General features: G+C 53.2%; 4 protein-coding genes across 4 annotated transcripts, besides 12 other annotated features; all 4 read left to right on the top strand.

Annotated features, from left to right (window-relative positions):
- Positions 1 to 263: part of a sequence feature (areas not merged during assembly with more than two copies in the genome that could not be assigned to a particular haplotype) that runs on past the window's edge.
- Positions 1 to 634: part of a mobile genetic element that runs on past the window's edge.
- Positions 264 to 464: a sequence feature (areas merged during assembly that could not be assigned to a particular haplotype. This can correspond to areas where the two haplotypes were merged or to regions with more than two copies in the genome that were merged during assembly.).
- Positions 465 to 854: a sequence feature (heterozygous, Esmeraldo-like haplotype).
- Positions 577 to 637: a mobile genetic element.
- Positions 843 to 889: a microsatellite.
- Positions 855 to 1,548: a sequence feature (areas merged during assembly that could not be assigned to a particular haplotype. This can correspond to areas where the two haplotypes were merged or to regions with more than two copies in the genome that were merged during assembly.).
- Positions 1,549 to 16,557: a sequence feature (heterozygous, Esmeraldo-like haplotype).
- On the top strand, positions 1,722 to 7,970 carry Tc00.1047053506531.40 (hypothetical protein, conserved; the record flags this gene model as incomplete). Its single annotated transcript, XM_805843.1, has 1 exon — positions 1,722 to 7,970. One exon carries the CDS (start codon positions 1,722 to 1,724, stop codon positions 7,968 to 7,970), a length of 6,249 nt encoding a protein of 2,082 aa, XP_810936.1.
- Positions 5,816 to 5,885: a microsatellite.
- On the top strand, positions 8,334 to 9,878 carry Tc00.1047053506531.30 (hypothetical protein, conserved; the record flags this gene model as incomplete). The annotated part of the gene is made up of 1 exon (XM_805842.1): positions 8,334 to 9,878. The coding sequence occupies one exon, from the start codon at positions 8,334 to 8,336 to the stop codon at positions 9,876 to 9,878; it is 1,545 nt and encodes a 514-aa protein (XP_810935.1).
- Positions 10,154 to 13,102, top strand: Tc00.1047053506531.20 (hypothetical protein, conserved; the record flags this gene model as incomplete). Its single annotated transcript, XM_805841.1, has 1 exon — positions 10,154 to 13,102. One exon carries the CDS (start codon positions 10,154 to 10,156, stop codon positions 13,100 to 13,102), a length of 2,949 nt encoding a protein of 982 aa, XP_810934.1.
- Positions 13,164 to 13,184: a microsatellite.
- Positions 13,321 to 13,421: a sequence feature (T-rich).
- Tc00.1047053506531.9 (uncharacterized protein) lies at positions 13,795 to 16,557 on the top strand (the record flags this gene model as incomplete). Its single annotated transcript, XM_805846.1, has 1 exon — positions 13,795 to 16,557. A coding segment is annotated over one exon (2,763 nt), but the record flags the coding sequence as incomplete, so codon positions are not given.
- Positions 14,570 to 14,606: a microsatellite.

Raw genomic sequence — 16,557 nt, 5'->3', positions numbered from 1 at the left:
TTCATCAAGGCAGTGCGACGACGATTATCCGCACTTAACCGCGTGATTGTGCTGGAGACATCCCCGGCGAACCTTCCACCGTCAGCGGTTGGTTTGGGCGAGAGATTGCGACACATCATCGAGAACAATCATAGGCGAACCATCGAGTCCACGGAAAAGGCATTGGCCGCCATCATCACGGATGCATCGCTCCATGGATGGGAGCCGTTATCATTGCAGACTCCGGCGATGTTAAAATTGCCGGAGGAAAGTGGGAGAGGAAGCCTTTTCTTATCATGCAGGCCGAGGCGCGCGCGGTACGCTTAGCCTTATCGGCCTTTTATCGCCATCTTGCCATCCACCATGGACGTTTGGGTGGATAATGCTTCGCTGCGAGGAGCGGCGAATAAAGGCAGCTCGAAATCACACGCCATGACGTGGGAGCTGCAACGGATATATGAGTTTTTAGACTCTCGCGGAATGCAGGCATCCTTTGCATACGTACGGTCTGCGGAAAACCCCGCAGAAGGCATTTCACGCGGTAGTGTGTTTTTTACACTTCAGGACTTGGCGAAGGGGTGGAACTTGTGAAGGGCAGCGGCAGTGTCTTGTGGCTGCAGGACCCCAAAGTCTGCCACCTAGTAATAAATAAATAAATATTCAATCGGAATGGAGTGAGCAGGGCCACAATTGAGGCTAACGTATGGTATAATATATATATACACTTACTAGGTGTTAAACGTTGGGAATGTGGTGAATCCACTCTTATTCCATTTATTCCTTTCTTATTCCTATCTGGTTTGGTTTCTATTATCGATAAACAGCAGAATTTGGCCAGCAGTCCACGTGAATATCACTGTCCCTTTTTTTTTTTTTTTTTTTGTTTTGTTTTTCTTTTTTTGTTTGTTTTGATTATTTATGGCTTTACTGTATTGTTTTTGATACATGTGTGTGGGCGTCGATAACCATCCAGCGGAGGGTTGGGGAGTCCGTTTTAAACTGGCTTTTGCTTCGCTAATTGTGTGCAAGCCGTGTGATAAAAATTTTTCCGGCATGTGTGTGTACTTACACATGTAAGCTTAATTGTTTATTCTCGAGGTGGTCTTGTGGGGATGAATGTATACCAAGCACCCACAAGCCAGGGAAGAAGTAGAAGCAGCCCGATTATTGTGCGTTCTTCATCTACGCTTCTGAGCCCTTATATACCATATGTATATGTATATATGTATGTGTGTAGGTGCACTCGAGTTGGGGATGTGAGGGCGTGGGGGCTCTATTGTTACCATTTCATTTGCATCGCCCACTCCAGAGCGCATCTGTACCAAACATTTATCTTTTTGTCCATCTATCCATCATTTTTTTGTTTCTGAACTTAATAATTTGCTATTGTTTCAACGACGATGATGCCTGCATGGGCGTACCCGTTCCGTGCGTCTCTCTGTTTGGTTCTTTGCCTGGCACGCTCTTCTGCACGTCTTTGCACGTCTTTGCACGCCTGCTGTTGTTTGATTCCTTTCTTTTTGCCGCTTTGCCGCTTTTCTTGTGTCCATTGTGGGGGTGGGGTGGGGGATGGGAATAGAGTTGCTGAAGAGTGAAGGAAAAGGCAGGGTGGGCGTCAGCATCGGCACCGCCGTTGAAGGGTGAGGCCACGCCGGATCTTTACCGCCACCGCAAGAATAAGTCGCTTGTGAACAAGAACGGGCCCGTGCCTTCCATACGTGGGCCTATTTTTATTGGCATCCATGCGGCGGTGGGCATGTGGGGCGTGGTTCCTCCGCCGGTTGTCTTCGCATGCGTGGGCATCGTCGCACTTACATCGATTTGACGCTGCGATACACAGCACACGTGTTTGTTGCTGTCACCACCGCAGCACCGACGACGACGGCGGCGGGGGCGAGAAACACAGCCACGAAACGATGCATGCGAGGGACATGTCTGAGGCCAGCGGCGACGCGGGCAAGGAGGAAAAGAACGGGGAAGGGCGGCAAGGGACACCATCATCACTGCCCCCACCGCCTGTTGTCATCTCATTTCCCACAGCGCACAGTAGCAGCACCATGAATGATCTGCCGCACATGATCGCGGAACGCCAGGGGCCGGCCAGTGAGGTGTCGAAGGGGAGGAAGAGGAGGAGTGGAACACCGCCGACCACGAGTGGATGCGCCTTGTTGGTGGACCACTTCACCTCCGCCGCCGCCGCCCGACCCGCAGGGAGACAGCGACCGCAGGGGCGTCAAGTCGCCAGGTCGGGAGACGGCAGTGTTGGAGCGGCGGGTGCGGCAGTTGTCACATCCACACTTTTGGAAAAACTTCGGCGGAATGTACTTCGTAAGCGTCTTGATTGGCAGCAGATGCCCTCACGGTATCCGCTCGTGCAGCGGCTGCCCGTATGGCGACAGCGTTTTGCGTGGAGCGCGCGCTTTCTGCCCTCGTCGGCCCTCCCGCTGCCGAGTGGCGGCAGTGTCACGGATACATTTGTATGCAGCGCACCGACAGGTTCAGGCAAAAGCAGTCTTGTGCCATTATTCCTACTGGATTGTCACTGGACCCGACTGCTAGAGCGCATTGATGCATCGTCTGGAAGGTTGCACAGTGACGGCCCTCGCGTACGTGATGGGGCGACGTCACTGCCACCCCCAATGCCATTTTTTGTCACCGGGAGTTCTCGCGAGTTTGTAGCTGAGTTTGGGGCGAGTAGCCGACTTTGTATTGTTGTCTCCCAGCCCACACGTCTCGCATGTGTGGAGTTGGCGAAGTTTACAGCTGCTATTCTGCTGTCATCAACAACAACAACAGACTCTTCACCCCCAGATGATGTGGCCCAAGTTGGTGGTCGTGTTGGGTATGCCGTTGGCGGTGACAAATGCTTCTCCCTGGCCACAGAGATCATATACGCGACGCCTGGTTATATCTTAAATGCGGTGCTGCATAAGGGAGGGCTGCTGGCGCCCACCACACTTATCATTGATGAGGCACACTGTCGTGATATGGAGACAGACCTTCTACTGGCCTGGGCGAAGCAGCAGCTGCGGGAAAAGGGAGAGAGGCAATTGCAGCTCCGTCAGTTGGTGTTGATGTCAGCCACCCTTTCCGTGGAGGAGATGGTGGCGTTGTTCACCACACGGTTTCCCGCAATCAACGCGGAGACGCCAAGTGGAGAAAATGCGGCGGCCTTCAACCCACATATTCTTTTGGTTGACGCAGAAGAGAGGCAGCAAACGGGGTGTGGTGACGCTGCAAACGCCACGATTTCCACTCAGCCGTATTGCGTGGAAGAATATTTTATCGACGATCTTTCCGACACCATTGGAGCGTCCCAAGTGCTTTGTGGAAGCATAGAAAAGAATCCTTTGTTGGAGGCCCCTGCACGGCGTGTGGTGGCGTCATTGGGGCATTTTTTTTCCTACACTCGCTTTGGTGCGGACGTACATACTCCGCAGGCCCGCGTGTTGGCGCAATTTTTGCTTTTTGTACTGCAGAGTTTTGCCGTGAAGTCTTCCAGTTCCGGTGTCGGGGACCAGCGGAAACCCCGCCCACTCCAGTCATTTTCTTCTGTGCCAGACCAGCAGCCGGAGAGCATTTTGGTGTTTCTACCGGGCTTTGCGGAGATCTCGTTGGTGCTGCAGTCATTGGAGATGTTGTGTCGCGCGGTGTCCGTGGAGGTTGGGCCTGATTCTCCGCCGACACTCACGTGTGGCGTCTCTTATGGTGGTACGAGCAGTCAGCGAGGGAACGTCACATTCCTTCGGTACGAGCAATGGTGCTTTTCCGTCGCTCTGCTTCACGCCACGGCTATTGGAAGTCCACAGCAGCAGCTGCACGACTCCGCTGGCCCCTTTCCGTACCGCATTATTCTTGCCACGACGGTTGCAGAAAGTTCCGTGACCATTCCAAATGTCCGCTGTGTCGTGGACTCTTGTTTGGAAAGGCGTTTCTTTACCGATCCTCTCACAGGCGTCATGCTGCGCTCCACGGCGCTCGCGAGCGCAAGTAGTTTGCGGCAACGGGGCGGTCGCACTGGCCGAACGTGCGACGGCGCTGTGATTCATTTGGCCCCGCGTCGCCTGTTCCTTCAGCCGGAGAAAACGAAGACCGCGCGTCAAATTGAGATGCCTGTTTTTGCCGCGGCGGGCCTTTCATCTTTGCGGCGTGGCACATTATCAGGATTTGTGGCGCCTGCGCAGACATTGCCGGAAAGTCTCACGGCAAATGCGGCGGCGGTGCTTCTCCGCGTGAAGTATTTGTTCCCATCACTTCCGAGTGCATTGGTGCAGAACCTGCCAAGCCCGCCCTCGTCAGACGCGATAGCCCGCGGTGTAGAACAGCTTGTGGAGTTGGGGCTTCTGCAGTTGGATGCGAGTGGGGATGGCGGTTCGGTTAATGATGCCGGAGCGAGTAGCGATCCGCAGTGCGGGACGGGGGAGACAGGGGATCTGCACGCCGTGTTGTGTCGCTATGACCATGCGACGCTTACCGCAATGGGGGAGTTTGTGGCGTACCTTCCTCTGCCACATGAACAAGCGTTGCTGATTTATTATGCCCTTCAGTTTGCGTGCATCGAGGAGGCCCTCCTCATTGCATGTGCCATGACGGTGCCATCACTTCTTATGTTTCCTCGCATGACAGCACAGGACGATCAATCGCAGGCGGGCACACCAGCGATGCAGTACCTGTACTCCCTAGAGATACAGCGTGAACTGGCAGGGGTTTTAAAGGCGGGAGCTGCCAAATCATCAGGGGATGAACGAGGCGATTGCCACCTCAGTGAACCGCTGCTGTTGTGCTCGCTGCTGCGTGAGTGGTACGCATGCAATAACAGCAACGATGTCGTGGCGTTTCACACCAAATATTGCGTGAACCGCAGTGCGATTCGTCTTGTTGACGACTGCGTGGCTCAATGTGCCACTCGTCTCTACCACCTTGTGGCGGTGGATGCAAAGGCACAGGATGGCACAGAGGGGTTGTACGGTGAACACGACACGGCCGTGCGCCGGCCGAGTACGCAGGCGGTGGAGCAACTTATCACATCGGCCTTTCCGCGTTCCTACAGGGCATTGCTGGCGGGCTCGTTGCAGCGATTGCACCGATGCGCAATGGAGCACGCCACGCACCGCTTCTCACGAAGGGTTGCCACGATGACGCACTGGTACCCCCACGACGAGCAGCTTATTCGATTGCTGCAGCCGTCGGCGAGGGTAGGCGACGGGAACGTACGAAAACGAAGATGGGGGGAAAATCATAAGGACGGGCTCACAATGACGTTTGGTGCCGTACAGCACCGCCTAAGTGCGGCGTTTGTGGCTGCCTTTGCCCGCAATACCATGCGTGGCGAGGATGGGTCACACCGTGTGCATCACAGACGACTTGTGCGCAACCTCGGCGCTTTGCAGGAAGACGCGGACAGCACCTGCTCATTCAGTATCGAGCTGCACACCCAACAACAGCAAGTGGGCCTCACTCGGGCTGCGCCGTACGACCGAATGACTCTGGAGGAATTACACCGTGTGTTGGCACCTTATCTTGCAGGAACGCATCTTCGCCAGTTAGAACTTTTTGTCGGTGGACGTTCCGCAGTTGCCTGTTTTGGGGTAAATGAAACGAAGGAAAAAGAAGACGAAACGGGTGCGGCGGCTCAGCAGGAGAAGCAGAAGCAGAAAGACGAGTTGTTGCTTGCACCTCATGTACTCCCATTTGAGGGCATGGCCAAATCAAATTCCCCCGCGGTGACACTGGCGCATATTGGCATCAGTTTACTTGTGTCCATACAAAGTGCACTAACACGTCTCACGGTGTTACTTCCACCATCCACGACGCCAAACGAAAGTAATAAGAGAAGTAATGATAATATTAGCGGTATTAATAGTAATGGTAATAATAATAATAATAATAATAATGGTGGTAGTAATGAGGAAAAGGATCCTGGTGAGACGCCGGCATGCCCCGTATCCATAAAAACTGCTTCGACCGCCACCTCCAGCGTCTATCGTGGCATTTGCTTCGATTCAGTGAACGAGGATGAGGAGCCGGCCAATGTGTGTGTAACGTGGCATGATAGCTACGGTCACAAATGTTCCTTGCTTCTGAGCGACGTGCGGCGTGCGGGGTACGAGGAACTCTTTCCGACACCCTCTGTGACCGCGTTGCCGGCGGCATCTGCTGCACCTGAAGCAACAGTGGTTTTCCATGGCGATGAGTGCCGTACAACTAGTGCGGGTATGTTTTCAAACCCTTCAAGTTGCACTAAGGGTCAGGTAAGAAGCAAAGACGAGGAGGACGACGATGAGGAAACAGTGACATTGAGTGTGCAACGCGTCGTTTACACCCGCGCCGTGTATTGGAAGGTGACGCTGCCAACAGTTCGATTTGCATACAAGCGGCGTCCTCTGGAGAGCGCAAGCACGTCCCTCACGACAGGAGAGAAGACGACACCCACGCCCTTGCCAGGTGGTGAGTGTCACTACTGTTGGGTGTGCCACAGCGCATGGATGCGGAAAGACGCTTTTCTCGCACACTGTCGGTCGGTGACGCATCTCACCCGACTTGCCTTTGCTGTACAGCACGGCATGCGGCATGAATGGGTGGAGGCGTTCAGCAGCGGCACACTGTCGGATCTGCTGCTGCGGCAAAAGGATCGAGATGGCAGTGGTATGTACATGGAGCTTCGACACTGTAATTTATCGCCCACGTCTTTTATGAATGCGTTGCAGTGGCAGCCGCGCAGGGATGAGGCAGTTGTCACGATGCCCATTGCCATTGCAGGTTCGCTTCTTATGCACACCACGGCGGTACCAGCATCCACTATGCCACCACATGGCGGTGGAACAAATTTGCAGGCGCTGCATGTATGGGTTCTGAACACCGAGAGCGAGGCATGTGTGTTCAAAAAGGCCACCAACGACATGCAACCAGCCACCTCCTTGCCCCCGTCTGTATTCGTGCTGGCTGGATATCTTGCCGCCGCCTCGAGTGGCTTTGATGTCGCACTGCTGATGAATAAAAACCACACACGGGCGTATGCAGTCATGTTGTATGATTGGGGTGTGTGGCGTCTGCCGGCCCCTCTAACCCGCACGCGGCTGCGGAGTGTGCTTGACGTGTTTGCAGGGAAGCCATGGCGTGGTGTACCCGTCACAAGAGAAGATCATGAAGTGGACGATGATTGCAAGAGGGATGTGACGCCTGCTGCTGCGGGTGATGAAGATGATGTGGAGGCGGGTGATTTGCACTGGTGTGTCGTCTCCGACGTCTGCCCACAGTGTACATATTGTGGGAGTGGCGGTGTTTCGGATGAGAAGAGGGCCACAGCAGTGCAACAGCGGCTGCAGCATTTGTCGATTGACAATATGCCGTCGGCTGCGGAGGTGGTGGAGGGTACGATCCTGCTCGTGCTGCATGAGTATCAGAACTCGCAGCGCACCGTTATCAGTTTTGCCGACTACATACAACGTGTGGTGGCAAAAATCAACGTATGGTCCGCAGCCCAAGAAAAACAGCAGGGGAGTACCACAAACAGTTTGAACCGGCAGTTGACATGGAAGCGGGTTGCAACGACAAAGAAAGCGACAGCCGAGAGGCGTGGCGGTGCGGAACTGCTTGCGCGGTTTGTGGCAAGTCGATACAATCAGCCACTGGAGTCTCTGCTGCGCGACATTGGTTGTCAGTTCCTCACCCCGCCTGGATCCCTCTTGCAGACTGCAACGAAGCAATCCGCCTCTCCTACCACAGGGTCCGGCAATACGTCTTTGGCACGCACCGTGTCATTCAGCGCGAGCGCGATGGCGGCGGAGGGGACCACAACCGAGAAGTTATTTCTTCTTCCAACAGTTTTGCCGAGTTATTTACCGTCACCGGAATTTGCTGCACTACTCCGTAGCCACCGGCGACGCATGCGAAATACACCTGGCAATGTTCTGCCGGTGAAAAAGGCAGGAGGTGGTCCCGCTGTGACTACCGGCCCTCAGTATAAGAAGCAGCAGCAGCCATTATTTTAGACAGTCTATCTGCGAGCCTCCCTCTTTTTGATTGTGCCAGGCTGATATTTAAGAACCAACATGCTGTGGAAGATGTCTGCGATACATGCATACACATACATACGTCCACGCAAGGAAGGAAGAGAATGAGATAAAGAAGGTAGAAGCCATGAAATTGTTTTGAATTTATGTGCACGTTGTTTACTTTTCTTTCACAGGCACAAACACACCCCGCCTCCCTTCTTTTTCTTTATTATATTTTATTTGCCTTTCCGGCCATTGCAGTAATAAATTCAGAAGGGGGCGTCATTGAGAGGAGTAATCACCAATACTTTTTCCCTTTTCGGAGGAAGAAACGGTGTTTGTCGGCCAAAGTTCATTGCAATGCGTGTGAGACGGGCGACGACAATAACGGCGGCGTCATCCGTGATGCATCGCCAGCAGTGCCGTTGGGACCTCTCGACACCATCCGTGCCGCGACAACAGCAGCGTCCATTCCGTCGCACAAAACGGACAAATTATGCGGATCGAGAGCATGTGTTGTTCCCGGATATGTGCACTTCCTTTGGGGGTGGTGCAACTGCGGAAGGAAATCGTAGTCTCAACCCCACCACCACCGCCACCACCCTTTCTTCCTTGTTCCCCTCAACAGCAACCCCAACGGAGGAGGTGTCGACACAAACAACTTCCATCTACACAAAGCGGGTGTCACTCTCGCATGGCGATCGGGTGGAGTTGCAAAAGTCGGCTCTGGCGCTCAACGCTTTGGCAACACCCATTGTGGGTCGATTGCTGTACTACGGGCTCACGGCAATGGCGTATATACGATACAGCGTTGGGCATGTATCCTTCTACACACGAAAAAGCGTAGCACCTCCGCTTTCTACTTCGTCCTCTGCAACGACGAAAACGTCATCCTTATCGTCTAATTGCTCAGTATCTTCAACTTCCATACAACATCTCATTGAAATGGGGGCGTATGAACAAGCGGCAGCAGCATTTGCAGCTGAGAAGGTCGATATCAGTTCTTCTCATTGCGGTGTAAATGCACCTCTTTTCCGCGGTATCCTGCACGGAAAGGCGCTGGATTGTCTTTACGTGGGCCTAAGCTCTATTCATAGTCGTGGTCTCATGACATCGCGTGACATCCCGCGTGGCACCCGCATCGTCACGGAGCCACAGCGCAGTTACATGGACGCCGCAAACTTTCTCCCACTATTGGCGGACACGCATATACGACTTCCTGACACCTGGCACTACACACACCCATCCGGGGTGTTGTTGGAACTCGTGACACAGCCGTTGCCACACCACATCATGAATCATAGCTGCGATCCGAACGTCTGTAGCGGCCTCTCCCGTCAGTTTTGGCCAGCGGCAATTGCCTCCCATAATGCCGAGCTTCTCAACCGCATCCAGAGCTTCCCGCACTTTGATGACCCGAACAGTTTCTTCACCACCCGCGATGTGCCGGCCGGAGGTGAGTTGACGTTGAGTTACGCACACCGCGTCGCCCCGCTATTTTCGGGTGAGGACCCACTGCAGAAGTTTTTTGTGATGTGCCGCTGTGGTTCGCCCATGTGCCGCCACTTTTTGTACCGTCCAACCGATGAATTCATGCGTTATGTCAGTCAGCTTTCTCGTTCCTGGAGTGGAGGCAAAAAAAGAAGGAAAGGCATTCATGACGAAGCCAATGACATCTCGCGGCTGCTTCAGTTTGGATTTGATGATGAGACGGTCCTCCTGTCACTCCTGCCGTCGCGGACACAACTTATGGCGTACATGCGGACACATTTGGCATCGTCCCGCCGCACCGTGTCGAAGGGCCAGCTGCTGGCGTGCTACAGACATGTGTTCAAACTCCTCAACGAGGCCGCCCCGAAGGAGCAGAACCCATATGAGGATGTTTCTTACAGAGAGACAAAATGAATTGAAATAAGCAAGATGGCACCATGGAAAGGGGGTGAAGGGAGATGTATGTGGATTGATTTTTAAGCGAAGAAACGAGTCTCAAAAAAAGTAAATAGGTGAGGGGGGGTGGAGGAGGGAAAGAGTGTGTCTGAGTGGGTGTACTTGTTTTGCCCCTTATGTCACTGTGAAATTTTTCCCTTATTATTACCATTTCTTTATTTTTTTTTTTTTTTGCTGCGATATTGGCAGAAGTCGGGGTCGCCATTTTTAGATTTAGAGAAGAGGCTGCTCTCATGAGCGGCGATGGTGACTCCTCGCTTGACCCCTCTATCCTTGTAGTGGAGGCCCGCTTCAATGAGTCTCTGGGAAATCAAAGTGTCAGCGGCGGTGGTGGCAGCGAAAGATGGCAACACCATGAAGAAAAGCAACAGCAGCAGCAGCAGCCATTGTCACTTCCTCCGCGCTCCAGAGGTGACGTTAATTGGAACGCCAGCAGCAGCAGCAGCCCTTCGACGATAGAAGAAGCAGAGGGAGGGGATGGTGACAGGCGCACGGCCGATAGGCGATGGAGTGACGACGGGTCAAATGCTGGCAATGACCGTGACGGAGGGATAGAGACAAATGAGGAGAATGAGGACGAAATTGCAGAACGTGTGTTACGCGCACTGCGGTGCAAGGACATGCTTATGGACGAGCAGGCGCGTAAATTGCAACGTCGAGAGATGGAGGCGAGGCAACTAAGAAGAGAATTAGATGAACTACGGGGAGAAAAACAACTTCTGATGCAGCAGCTGCGAGGCTTTCTGGATGGCAGCACGCCCATGACCACTGCCTCCGAAACAGGGCCCTTGAAGGACTCAGGGCAGTTGTATCCATCCATGTTGCTTCAGCGTGCGGATTCACAGCTGCAGGACGAGAGGGCGGAGCGGCAGCAGGATGCAAGGCACTTCATGGCGCACATTGAACAGCTCACGGCGCAGCTGGCCGAGGCACAGCATGAGGCAAGGACGCGTGAGGCCAGGCACGCTCAGGATCTTGACACTATTCAACAAGAAATGCAGGAATTATCCACAGTTGTGGATGATATGCACGCAACAAAGGCAGCTTTGTGTCGCACACAAGAACAGCTTGCAAAGGCCAACGAGGAAAAGGCGCAATGTCAACTGGAGCGGGACCGCCTTGTGAGGTCGCTGCAGGAAGCGTTGCGTCGTGAAGGATCTGAACATCAACGTACGCTTGAGCGTATGCGTGCGGAGGCGGGGGCATATGAACGTGCAAAGGCTGCTGCAGAAGCAAAGTGCCGCCGTGCGGAGGCTGAGCAGTTGAAATTGGCCGAGGAATTGCGGGCGCTGAGAATTGAAATGCAGCAATTGGTGGACGAAAATGCTGCACTCACGCTGCGGATGGAGTCGTCTGAGCAACAATTGCGGCGCGCCCAAAAGCAGCACGTGGAGGAGCGGGCGGCAGAAGCAGAGGCGCGTCGACGGCTTCAGGAGGAGTTGGATGCGAAGGTGAGGGAAATGGCGCAGCTGCGCTCCACGCGTGACGCCCAGTCGCAATTGCTGGTGGAGGAGGAAGGGCGACATGCGTTGTTCCAGGCGGAGGTGGAGGAGTGTGTGCAGAGCACACGGCAGTTGGAGGAGGCACTCATGCGATGTGAGCGGCGCCGTTGCGAGGCTGAGGAGCGTGAAACACGTGTTGCGGCGGAACGGGATGCGCTCCGTGTGCAGTTGCAGCGGGTCACTGCCGCCAGTCGGCAGGAGTTGTTGGAGCAGCAGCAGCTCACAGAGGAGATGCGCAGCTTCCACCAGGCAAAACTACAGCAGATGCAGCAGGCAGCAGAGCATCAGCGACAACGTGCAGAAAGACTCGAGGAAAAGAGTGAAGAGGCCGTAAGAGAGTATAGAACGTTGCAAGCATTACTGGATAGCACGCAGCGTCAAATGGAAGAGGTCGCCGGGAAACTGCACGAACTGCGGCAGCAACGCATGTCGCTTGAATCCATGCTTGCGGAGACCCAGCAGGAAAACAACGAGTGCGCCGCACGGGAGAAAAACGCTGCCGCGCAGTTGGATGCAATTCGAAGCCGATTGAAGCAGCGAGAGTGTGCATGGCGCGAGCTACGGGCCAAAATGCAGCGGCTGGAGGAGCGTGAGCAGCGACGGCGCCTCGCGGAGGCGGCAGACTCGCTTCTCCGCATGCGTCAAAATCACCACTCACAGGGAAAGTGTAAAACCAAGTTGCAGACGTGCATACGGGACAAGATTTCCCGGGCAAGATTAGAAGAAAATCTGTTGGATAATATTGCGGGGGTTGATGTCAACACAACACTCTCCACAAAAGAGCCCTCGTCAATGACAGCACCACCACCACCACCAGAAACAAAAAGGACACCGCTGCGCGGCCCGCAACTTGATGCATGGCAGGCAAAGTTGCAGGCCTTGGAGGCACGCAACGCCAATCTAGAAAGACAGCTCGCTTCAAGGCAAATTGGCCACCGTGCTCTCGTTGAGGATCGTAAGGCGCTCCATCAACAGATGCATACATTGCAGGAGACGGCCCAAGGGCTGATGAGTGCTCTGGAGAGACAACATCGCGATGCGATCAAACACCTCGAGGAGGCGCACCGCCGCCACACGCTCGTCGCGTGTCGTGAGGCGAGCGATGCGCTGGCCTCTCATGAATCTTGTGTTCGGTCCGGGGTTGTACGGGTGGTGTCGGAATTGATGGCGTTTATTCGGGCACTCGAGGCAAATGCGACTTTGGTGGCGCGTCATCACGAACGTCTGCAGGAGGCGCCCGTCCAAATGGCCGACGACGACGACAAGGAGAATATGTTGCGAGCCGCGTGCGATGACATCACGCGTAACTTTCTCGGGGTGGAGGGTGGATGGGAGGCGTTGCTGCAGCACTCATTGCGTACGACTAGCGGCCGTAAGAGCTCTCGTGCAGACGGCGGTTCGTTGACTGCGGCCATGCGACGCCGTATTCGGTGTTTTCTTATGGATTACTTGCAGGCCCAACTCCTCGGAAAGCCAGCGGCCGCAGTACTGCCCGCGCTCCGACGACAATCGGGTAACAAGAAGAAGGCATTGAATGTCAGCTTTGCCGCTTCCAGCGATGGCAGCACCGAGAGCCATGATGACTGGGATGAAGAACAGGAGAATTGTGGCGAGCGGCCTCTTGTAGAACTCTTGATGGAGCGCGTTCGGTGCGTGTATGGGGATGACACGCCTTATTAGTGTGTGTGTGTGGAATTCAAAAACAGAGAGGGAGGGAGAGAGTGGGGTAAATGAAGAATCATCTCTCTCTCTCTCTCTCTCTTTGTGGCATTTAAACGTGACGGAGGCAACCGTCACTGTCATTTGAATGCCTCACCGTTTCTTTCATCTTTGCACACATACGCACACATACGCAACTTCTGTCTGCCGTCTATTTCTTCTAATTGTTGTTTGGGACTAAACACAAATAGAAAAGAAAAAAAAGGGAAACGGAAAGCAAGAAATCATCAAAAAAAATTTTGGAATTTAAGAAGAAAAAAAAAAATAAAAAGAGAAAAAAGGCTGGGGAGGGAAGGGAAGGTTCTTTGTGTGTGCCTAATCGTTGGTATTTCTCACACAAATAAGTAAAAGGAAAAGGGGTAAACGGATAACTCAACCTCCCCGCCCCCCTTCAACAGTAAGAAGGGCAGGCAGCAGGAAGTACAGGCAGGGCGGTCTTTCCTTCCCACCTACACGCTCCTACTCTTCCTCATTCAAAGTCCCTTCAATCTTTGGGGGGAGAGGATCTCATTTACTGTCGGTATCGTGGGCAGCGCACATTGTCGAAAAGATAGGGGTTCAGGGGTAAGAAAAAAGTGGCGGCCCCTGAAGTCATGTCTACTGCTCAATCCCGTGCAGCATCGTCGTCAGCATCGTCATTGTCAGCAACAACGATGAGCAGCACCGTGTGCTGCAGTTCTTGCACTCCTGACGACACGCCGCTGCAGGCGATACGTTACTTCCCAGCCTCCACGTCCAGAATGGATGCCGATAGCGCCGATGATATCAGGGCCCGTGGGCCCAGAAAAAACAAGCAAGATGAGGAAAGGAAAAGGCAGGCGCAAGGGGACTCCCATGTGAAGTTGAAGTATTTAGAATCTTTTGACGCATACGAAGACGACGTTGAAGAAGACGGAAGTCAACTCCACCGCCACCGTCAGCAACAACAACAGCAGCAAAATTCTAGTGACTTCCTTTTGAGCGTTGGAACTGGCATGAGTGCCGGACGATTACAGGTGCGTTGCGACAATTGTTTTCAGTCAGGAATTGGTCGTTCCGGTACGTCGAACTTCGTTGATTGGCAACAACAGAAGGAGCCACGTTTTGAGGAGCCGAAAGATCTTGTGACATCGGCATTATCATACCAGGTGTGGAGGTATGAAGCGCCTGATTCCCACACCAACAGTCTTGAAGGAAAGGTTAGCACGTCGTTGAAGTGTGGGAAGAACGAGAGTGCCTCATTGGGAGTATGTCGGTGGAATGATCGCAGTAATCACGTTGCATGGCGGTGTTCAGACGACGGGAATAATGAAACCATCAACAGCTGGGGAGAGAAAACATCACTACTTCTAAATTCACAGAAGAAGTCATGTGTAGCACCAAAGTCCCCAAACATGCGAAGTGTGAAGATGGAACTTTGCAGCCTCCATGGCGTGTATAGAGAAAGGGAGAAGGAGCAGCGGCAGCAGCAGCAACAACTGCAACATTTCCTTTTTTCCTCACACACGATGAATGATGGATTTGAAACTTCGCATGTTGACAGCGTCAAGGGGCGATGGTTACGATGGAGAAGAAAATCAAAGTCGTTCGCGGGAGCAGGTGTCCAGACCGATTCCATGGCATTGGCGGAGTCAACAAGAAAAACAACAAGAATAAGGGAAGCTGTAGGCATTGGGTATTTGTTGGGCGATCATGCGCCGCGCATGGGCGACATGTTGCGGCTGTTTTTTGTTCCCGGTGCGATTGATTTGGAGGAGCGTGACGTGCGACGATGGATCTGCAGTGTAAATCAGACCCGCCGGCACGGTTTTCTCCTGCCCGAACTGCAGGGTATTGATGCGGGGGCACAATTTCAAGAGTTCACCCAACCAAAAACGGCTTATATGAGCGGCGAAGCAGCGGAAGGAAATTCGGGTGTCGTCTCCTCACCACCGGCCATGGCAGCTGCGGCGGAGACAAGGCGAGGGCAAATGGATAATGTATCGGTTAGCCGTGCTGCCGCTGATGTGTATACGCGGCAGAAGGAAGTTGAGTCCATTAGTTTGGACCCTGCAAGGGTACCCGGCAGGTTTCTTGAAGACAGGGAAAAACTAGATGCATATTGGGCGGGAGATGAAAGCGGCAGAAGTAATAATGATAATTCGGATGACCAGATGAGTGGGATGAAGCAGCACTCACGGTATTGGAGTAACGATTGGAGAAAATACTCCATGGAGGCATATGCTATGGAAATATGTTCAATGGCATCATGTAGGTCTGTGCAACAAAACATTGACAACTGTTCTGTTAGTAGTGAGAATAGGAATTATGACAACGGTACTTCTTTGGCGCCTTCGTCCTTGAGAAACAACTCTAAAAAGGATGAAGAAAAAGCATTTGGCATGCGATGTCTACATGGAGGAAACGACGGTGTTTATTATTGCAACGATCATGATTATCAAAAAGAAGAACAACAAGGAAAATTCATGACAAATGATAAACGACCTGCAATGGACGGTGCATCGGCTTGGGAGAGAGGAATTATGGATGATGATGGTTGTGGCATAGGCAATGACGACAGGGATACCCGTGTAAATCAACAATGTAGAGTGAAAGTCTCTATTGCCGCTCTTAAATCACATTTTGTTATCATGGCAACTTTCATGCCGCTGGCGTTGTTTATTGGACTTTCGGTACTTACTTCCGCCATCGTTATCTCAGGCCTTCTTGTTGTGGTGGTGGCGTTGCTGCTTGGTGTACTGGTGTACCGGCATATCGTGGCACTTTACTCCTTGTGTTTTTCCCAGAACTTGTGGCCCACCATTCCATTGGGTTGCAGCAGGAGACATAATAATGAACGACGCCGTAGCCTTGACGCGTCCCCTGATGGCAGTTGGTTGCTCATGTCCCCGAGTCTTCTTGAACTCACGCATCGTTTTGGTGGACGGTGGATGTACCTCGTGACGAAACTGTTGTACATGGGAGCACTGCTTGCCGCGGCTATCTTATTTATGTCCTTTGGTTTTACGCTGACCGGTGGCGCAGCGGCAATCATTTGCACCTTGTGGGATCACTCGACGTTTGAAACCCTTTCCATGACGGACTCATCGCAGGGATGTCAAATTGGACCCAAACCTCGCTTTCTGGTTCTGTTCCCATTTCTCGCCCTCGCTGTGTGCTTTGCAGGCCCAACTGCCGCACGTAGCCATTTGTGTTGGTGGGAAACAGGCATCTTTAGACTTGTTTCCCTGACTGTCTTTGGGCTTCTTTTCTTTACAATGCTTACGGTGCAATTGGTATGGACGCTTAAACACTCACCCAGCGTGTTTGATATCCCGCTTCGCTTCATTGTGGATCACGCGTGGGGTCGCCGTGTGCCAAGTCTTTGGTGGCTGCAGGACACCGTGAGCCAGGCTGAATTTTGGACGGAATGGCAGGTTCTGGCCTACATGGTGTTG

The sequence above is a fragment of the Trypanosoma cruzi genome, genomic scaffold, assembly GCF_000209065.1.
Source record: "Trypanosoma cruzi strain CL Brener 1047053516597 genomic scaffold, whole genome shotgun sequence".
NCBI lineage: Eukaryota > Euglenozoa > Kinetoplastea > Trypanosomatida > Trypanosomatidae > Trypanosoma > Trypanosoma cruzi.
Note: the sequence above shows the minus strand (reverse complement) of the source record. Positions and strands in the feature narration are given on the sequence as shown.